Source organism: Otolemur garnettii, unplaced genomic scaffold (genome assembly GCF_000181295.1).
Source record: "Otolemur garnettii isolate 467f Iridium unplaced genomic scaffold, OtoGar3 scaffold00068, whole genome shotgun sequence".
Classification (NCBI taxonomy): domain Eukaryota; kingdom Metazoa; phylum Chordata; class Mammalia; order Primates; family Galagidae; genus Otolemur; species Otolemur garnettii.
In genome coordinates this window covers 1,662,873-1,670,440 of record NW_003852463.1, presented here as the reverse complement: position 1 = coordinate 1,670,440, position 7,568 = coordinate 1,662,873, and the positions used below count along the sequence as shown (strand labels likewise).

The 7,568-nt window shown below is 49.4% G+C and overlaps 1 protein-coding gene across 2 annotated transcripts in view; it reads right to left on the bottom strand.

The window, feature by feature from the left end:
- Nucleotides 1-57: 57 nt before the first annotated feature.
- The window catches only part of RTKN (rhotekin), a 16,334-nt gene continuing 8,823 nt past the window's right edge, over nt 58-7,568 (bottom strand). For both annotated transcript variants that reach the window (XM_023515293.1, XM_023515294.1), the window contains exons 2-12: nt 6,734-6,933; nt 4,697-4,758; nt 4,549-4,602; nt 4,331-4,448; nt 3,953-4,162; nt 2,802-2,896; nt 2,585-2,691; nt 2,239-2,367; nt 1,397-1,565; nt 1,151-1,255; nt 58-566 (exon numbers count right to left, since the gene is read on the bottom strand). In XM_023515293.1, coding sequence (XP_023371061.1) covers nt 232-566; nt 1,151-1,255; nt 1,397-1,565; nt 2,239-2,367; nt 2,585-2,691; nt 2,802-2,896; nt 3,953-4,162; nt 4,331-4,448; nt 4,549-4,602; nt 4,697-4,758; nt 6,734-6,933 — 1,584 coding nt within the window. In that variant the 3' untranslated portion in view covers nt 58-231. The remainder of the gene's footprint in view (nt 567-1,150; nt 1,256-1,396; nt 1,566-2,238; nt 2,368-2,584; nt 2,692-2,801; nt 2,897-3,952; nt 4,163-4,330; nt 4,449-4,548; nt 4,603-4,696; nt 4,759-6,733; nt 6,934-7,568) is intronic.

Sequence of the window (7,568 nt, the reverse complement as noted above, 5' to 3'; positions counted from 1 at the left end):
GCCACCTTAGGTGTACATGGCTGGCGCCTTAGCCAGTTGAGCTACAGGCACCGAGCCGGCAAACACATCTTAAGAGGAGCTTTTGCACCCCTCCCCAGCCTATCCCCAGTCCAGCACAGGAAGAGGAGGCCAAGCTGGCCAACTTGCTACAGATGGTGCCGTATCCGGAGCCCAGTTGCACATAAGTCATTTTCTCTTCTGGCAAGATCCTGTTGCCAGGACCTTTCTATCTCACACTGGTGACTGGAGCCAGGTGCGGGCTAGGCCTTTGCTGCAGAAGCTTCTGGACTGTGGGGATTGCTGCACAGGGAGAGGGGCAACCGAGCGAGAAGCCCCAGGGGAATGGTCTGGGGACACAGCATCCAGGGAAAAGGTTCGGGGTCGCCCCCAGGACAGAGGATGGGTCCAGGCTGAGGCTGGTGCCACTGAGGCAGGCGAGCAGGGGTTAGGCAGGGCAGGCTGGTCTGTAAACATTGTTAGCCAGGGTGGGGGTGTCTCCAGCCTTGATCCCTCCCGCTGAGCCAGGATGTCTGTCACCGCTGCGATGTCATCCAGTGGCTCAATAGCTGTGGCACCAGGAAGGGGTCGAGGGGAGGGGGCTAGTCAGAGTTCAGGCCCCAGACCTACCCAGCCCTGACTATCACCTGTCACTGTAATAAGAGGAAAGCAAAGCCTGGATTTCAGCTGAGATTGCATTATCCTGCAGGAGCAGTCCCTCACCTGAGTTCCCCGGGGCCATAGGCTCTGATAAGACTGGGATACAGGGTACAGGTGGATGGGGAGGAGAGCAGAAGTAGGTGAAGAAACCAAGAAAAAAGAGAAAAATAAAAGCGGTGCCAGGCAAGTGAGGGATCAGAGGAAGAGACAGGAATCCGCATGCAGAAAGGGAAACAGAAAAAAAGAAATTAGGAAAGAAATCCATGAAATGAACCCGGCTCTTTGGGGGTTTTGTTTTGAACTTTGGTGGAGATGATTCTAATAAGAATTGCGGAGGAGAAAGGAATATAGCAGAACTAGGTGATACATGGTCTCTAACATCTGCCTTAGCCCAAAGTATGCTTTCTCTCTGTTTCCAATACCTGGCTTCCCTTAAAGCACCCCAATCCTACTTCCCACCAGGTTCCTTAAGAACACTTTTTGCTTCACTCACCCATTTCATGGTACAAGGATCCCTGCTTGGCCAATGCTTGGGGTGGTTTCCGGGGAGCAGGAATTTCAATTTTCATGATTTCATCACAGCACTGCTTCCACTGGCCTAGAGGAAGAGCACTGATTGGAAGAGAGTGCCAGCTGGCCTCTTTCTTGCTATATTCCCTTCCAATCTTGAAATAGAGGTCTTTGGTAAAAATAACAAACCCCAGTCTCAAAGGTTCATCCCAGCCCCCTTCTCTCTTACTCATGTCAAAGAAAAGCTGCCACAGAGCCTCCATCCAGCTTTGCAGGGCTTCCCGACTCTGTGTCTGAAGGATGTGTGTCACTTCATCATCCCCATACCGGTTACTGACACTTAGGGTAAAGGGTTGTCCTGGGACTTTGTTCAGTTCTCCGGCCCGGACTCGAGTGTCCTGCAGGAAAAAGAAAAGGTCTTCCACCTCCAGCTTGGTCTTTGGAAGTTGGCAGTGACACCAAGCAGCTCTGCTCACCCCTGCCTTGGAAGGAAGGACTTACGGGGTCTTTGCTGAGCCCTCTCATTTGCCTCCTACTGATTCTGGAGTGGGAAGGGAGGGGATGAGACTGACAGTCCTGAGTCAGGGAAGGAGGAGCAGACTGAGACAAGGAAAGAGAGATTGAGCAAGGCAATCTCTTGCCCTCCTCATGGGCAAGAGTGCTGATGGGCAAGAGGTGGGCAAGGTGGGCAAGAGTGCTGATGACAAAGATGTCTAGAACTTCAAAAAAGTAGTCAGGAAAACAAAAGAAGGGCAATTGAACCTATTGAAAAAAAGGAAGTGGTAAAATAGATCCAAATTGGAATCTGAGGGGAAAGGAGGATGAAAAGTCCTAAACTGGTGTTAGAACCCTCTCTGAGACTTGGCAGAGACTGAGCATGGTGCGTGAATGGGATGATCCTTTTCAGTGATACTATGGGCAAACATGGTCCAGTGCCCCTGGCCCCGAAGCTGGTTGTGCTGCTGTTAGAAGCAAAACTCCACTTGCATCTCTCTGAGGTCTGCACCCACCCTCTTAGGACCTGAAGGAGAGGCTTCCAGGCCCAAGCCTCATCACCAAGGGGCCCATCACCTTGTTGATGGCAATAGTGAACAGTGGCTCTTCCCCAGTGTCTGCATCCTCACGTTGGCGGTAGCAGCAGAGGTTTGTGCCTTTCAGTACTCCATGTACTCGTGCCCAGTTCTGCATCTCCCCAGCTTGCTGCATAAATGACTCAATGTTTCCTGGGGGAGTCATACCCCCAACACCCCTCTTAGCCACCCCCTCCGAGAACTTGCTCTCTTTGCCCACCCTCCTGCCCATTGCTCCCCTTGTCTTACCATAACCCCTTCCACCCAGTTCTTGAATTTTTAATCGTTCTATTAGGTGATTTAGCTGTCCTCTACCTTTTCCCTTCCACTCCCCAGGGCCCCCTCACCTGTACCCTAAGGGTACCACTTGCAGTAGGCTGAGTCATGCAGAGAGGCTGAGCCGCCAGGCGGCAACACACGCTACCATAAAGGGGCAGCCAGGCAGGGTTCTCCTCTAGGGGAGGAAAAAGTGCAGGGTGAGGGTGGGGAATGAGATGGATATTGTCCCACAGCCCCTCTTCTCACCATCACATGTGTGTGTCCCCCACACATGCACATACTCACCATGACTGGCAAGGGTGAGGTCATGTGTGCGAAACCCATCTTGCACTGCTGCCAGGGTGAGTGTGGTGTGAGCCAAGAGGTGGTAACGAGGACCACTAAAGGAGAAACAGGAGGGCCATCAGCTGAATGGGGGCCATGTTAGGCAGCAGGAATTGTAAGGGCTGAGCAGGTCTGCTTTCATTATTCAATCTGCCTCCACAGAAAACCAGCTTGCCTTCCCAATAGGGGTTAAAAACAAGCATTTACTGAGCTCCTGCTAAGTTCCAGGGTCTGTGCTTTATATGTGTTATCCCACTGTATTCCCACAACAGCCTGGTGAGACTGGTGGCTTTCTTTTTTAAATTATTAATTTTTTTATTTTTAGAAAAGACACGTGATAAAGCAGTGGCATTTTTTAGATAAGGCAACTTGAGGCTTAGGTTAAGAAACTTGCTCATTGGCTCGGGGCCCATAGCTCAGTGGTTAGGGTGCTGGCCACATAGACTGGGGCTGGTGGATTCGAACCCAGCCCGGGCCTGCTAAACAAACAATGACAACTACAACAACAAAAAGCCAGGCGTTATAGCAAGCGCCTGTAGTCCCAGTTTATTCAGGAGGCTGAGGCAAGAGAATCACTTAAGCCTAAGAGTTTGAGGTTGCTGTGAGCTATGACACCAAGGCACTCTACCAAGGGTGAAATAGTGAGATTCTATATCAAAAAAAAAAAAAACTTTGCTCATAATTTATAGCCATTAAGCTAGAATTTGAACCCATGCCTGTGTCCAAAGTCAATATTCAGTCCTTACCCCAGTGGTTCTCAAATTGCTCCTTAAGAGTCGCAAGTAATTCTATAAGGCGTTTCCAGGTACCCATCAGCACCAGGGGTTCCAGACTACCCTATTCCAAGTAAGGAACTGTGTTCTATCCATATAATATATATTTGCTGCTGCTGAAAAGTTATGAATCCAAAGCCTAACTCTCCTTGCCTTCCACTGGTCTGGACTGGTTTGGAGTACAGGCCAAGTGCCTTCCAGATATGTGGCTACTGCTCATTCATATCTGCACATCCTGGCAGCAGTGCAAAATGGGTTCTGCATGCTCAACACAGTTCAAAGATCACCTGTGGGCAGGGTACAGGCAGCTGAGGGTAGTGGGGGAGGGCAAGGCCTTACCCCACAGCTGGGGTAGGGAGCAAGATGGGGCTGCTTCCTGAACCCCCTGCACTGTCCAGCGATGCCCTGACACGCCTCCCTGAGGAGCGGCCCAGGGAGCTGCTGAGTTTGGTGGCAAGCCTCTTGGGGGTGCCAGCCAGCGCACCCTCCTCTTCCACACAGGCCCCATATAGCTCCAACCGTAGTTCAAAGTCTGGCCCCACCTCAGTGCTAGTGGAAGAAAGAAGGAGAGTACAGTGGTCATGGGGAAGTCTGCAGAGGCACTGAGGGTGGAGAATATGGGTAGTCTAAGTATAGACAGCTCCATAGAGAAGGGCAGGCATCCATCTCCCTTCCTCCCTCTCTTCTTCACCACTAGAATAGGCACGAAGCACTCACAAGAGCACATTGTTCTGAAAGGAGATGTCCGTTAGTGTCCTGTCCACCAGGATCATCTCTGTATCCTGAATGCATTCCCCTAGCTGCAACAGCAGGAACACAGCCCAGCGATGCAAGTCTGGGGACAAAGAGAACAAAATTGATAAAACTGTGCTTCACAAGAGCCTCCTACCTCAGGGTCACGTCTCTGAATTTGTCTCAGGGTGTGTGGAACTCACCACCTTTGTTCTTAAAATATTCTGTGTCCTTCCACATGAGTGGAATCCGGAGGTCTAAGAGGCAGAAGAGTAGGAATAAATGTTAAGATGGGGCAGGAGGTTGTGTGGTAGGGTCAGGGGTGCCAGCAGCTGGGGTGGCTGTGCTTACCAGAGATGCAGACGCGGCCTCGGCAGGGAGAGCGCTCAGCAAGTGGGCTGCTGTCCGAAGGCCTGTAGATAAGGCACAATGTCCTGGCCTGACCTCATGATACTATTCCCCTTTGCTCTGATTCCCAAGGATTCTAGGATCCTCTTGGTCCCAGGATCTCAGCCCCCAGGTCCCCAGGCTGACGACAAGGCTGAGGGACTGTGAGTGAGAATTGTCCATTGCACCCAGGAGTTTGCCAGGCTTGGGGACACTTGAGCCTCACAATATGTAAGCTCAGGGCTGCTGCCCTCTCAAGAACCCACCCTGACTACCTCTTCAGACCCCTACAAGAGACAAATGGGGCTTTAGGACAGGTGCCCACAGAGAGGCTATCAGGGGCTCTCCTCTATTCAACCCTGGGCTTGGAGGGGTTTGCAGCCTTTCCTTTTTAACAATAGGGAGGCTGCTGATTTGTACTATCTCATCAGCTCTTTGAAATAAGAGGGTACTGGGTCAATCAGAAAATAATTTTGTGTGATGAAAGGAACAAAACATTAGAAGGTAGCCAGGCACAGTGGTCTGTAATCCTAGCACTCTGGGAGGCCAACGTGAGTGAATGGTTTGAACTCAGGAGTTTGAAACCAACCTGAGCAAGAGACTCTGTCTCTACTAAAAATAGAAAAAACTAGCTGGGCATTATGGTGGGCACCTGTACTCACAGATACTCAGGAGGCTAAGGCAAGAGGATCTCTTTAGCCTGGGAGTCTGTGAGCTATCATGCCACAATGCTTTATCCAGGGTACAGAGTGAGACTCTGTCTCAAAAACAAAAAAAAAGAACCCAAAGGGAACATTTGTTCTTTTTTTCCTCTGGCCAGATGTGCCGTACCCTGCCAAGTTCTGTAGTCCCCTACTGAAAGGCCCCACCTTCCTTACCTCCCCACCCATCATCAGGACTCTCATCAAGCATGTCTCTCTTTCCTCAAGTGACAGTTTATTTGTACTTATTCATAATGCCACTAATGTAATTATTGACTTAGCAGGCCCTTAAGCTAAATGATGTGGCACTAATAGCAATGTGTTTAGCTGCCAGGGACTTGGGGTAAACCTGAAATCACACTACCTAGGCTGTGTGGGGACTGAGGCAGGACAGAGCCTGTTGACAGCCATCCCTCAGGAGGCCGCACACTCACAGGCAAGGCTTCCCCCTTGCCTGCCTGCCCTTCCTCTAGCCTTCCTCCAACTGTACAGTGAGTTTTCTGCCTTCTCTTAGTGGCTTCATGGATGAGCTCCTGGCAGCTTTGCCTTGTACTAGCCTTCATGGCTGAGATGGGCACCATGCCAGTGAAGGGCTAGGACTATCTCCCCATCAGCCACAATGGTGCAAGCAGACCACTGTCAGAGACACATGGAGAAGCCAGTTCTCCAAGTGACCAATTTACCAAAATGGCCAATCTTCTAATGATCAATTTGCCAAATTCTCCCACATTTTGGTCTTACCACAGCATCACTTCAACTATTTCACCATAGAGGTATCTAATCAACAGTCTAATGTCAGTGTAGCTTGTGTTTTACATCCAGAAGCTGAGCCCTTTAGAATGCATGATCTAACTTAAGTGGGTTAGGCTTCCCTTTAAATGGTTCTTTATTATTTCCTTTCCCAATCTCTTTCTCTCATGGTGAACCCCAGATATAACAAACTATTGTCAATTTGTGGTAAACTGACCATTTGGTGAACTGGCTTTGAGAAAATTTAGTTTTCTAAAAGCCAAACAGATGGACTCTCTGTATCACAGGCAGGGCTTAGCAAATTAGTGTTTTTGTATTACCTACTACCCCTCAGGCTGCCAGCATTTCACACTGGCTTTCCTGAGTCACTAGTGCACCTCTGGGCAATACACTGAGGTGGTAAAACACCAGTGTCTTCTCCAGGCCCTGGACAAGGCTTCACTGGGACATCTTCTTCAGGGTGGTCCACATTCCATATATGCACATGCTGCACCACCACCACCCACAGGAGCTCCTGGTCCCATTGAGGCCATGCCTTCCCTTTGCTTACCGCCGGCCTGTCTTCCCCAGCACCTGTGCCTCTTTGCGCCGCTGTAGCTCGCCCATGTAGCTGAGGATGCGGCTATTGCACACAAGCAGGCTCTTGGTGGCTTCCAGAGCCTGTTCTCGCTGGGAACAGGCTGCCAACAGCTTACAGGCCCCTTCTCTCATCCGGATCTCATGGTCTAGCTTCCTCTGCAACTCTGTGTCCTAGCCAGATTCAGAAAGGGTAAGGAGGAAATGTCAGTCAGGGGACAGGCTGAAGCAACCCCCATATTCCACCAGGCCCCAGATGAGCTGTGGCCTGGGAGAAATTGATGAGAAACTAATATTTTAGGCAATTCAAGAGCAAGCATAGGGTCTTAAGATCAGTTGCCCAAGAATAACTGGAGAAACTTTGTTTGTAGCCAGGGTGCATGCCTATAGTTCCAGCCTCTTTTCAGTACAGTTTGGAAAAATCTATGAAAACCACAAAGTCACATATCCTTTGTTCCAGCTGTCCATATCTAGGAGTTTATCCTACACATATAGTTTACACATACAACTGGGCAAAGCTAGATGTACAAAAATATAACAGCATGTTTTAAACACTGAAATTAGAAGTACTTCAATAAGGCAATAAGTTTCAGCAAGTCTATATCATGTAACATTGCAGACATTAAAGAATGAGGTAGATGTGTGCAAATATGAAACAATCTCCAAAATAAATGATGTGAGAAAAGAAAGCAGAACAAACTACCATTTGTGCATGATATATAGAGAGACATGTATGTTTATGTATAAAATAGCAGTGGTTGTGGACCCAGTACATACCCTTTTATACTATTGGAAATCATGTTGCCTTT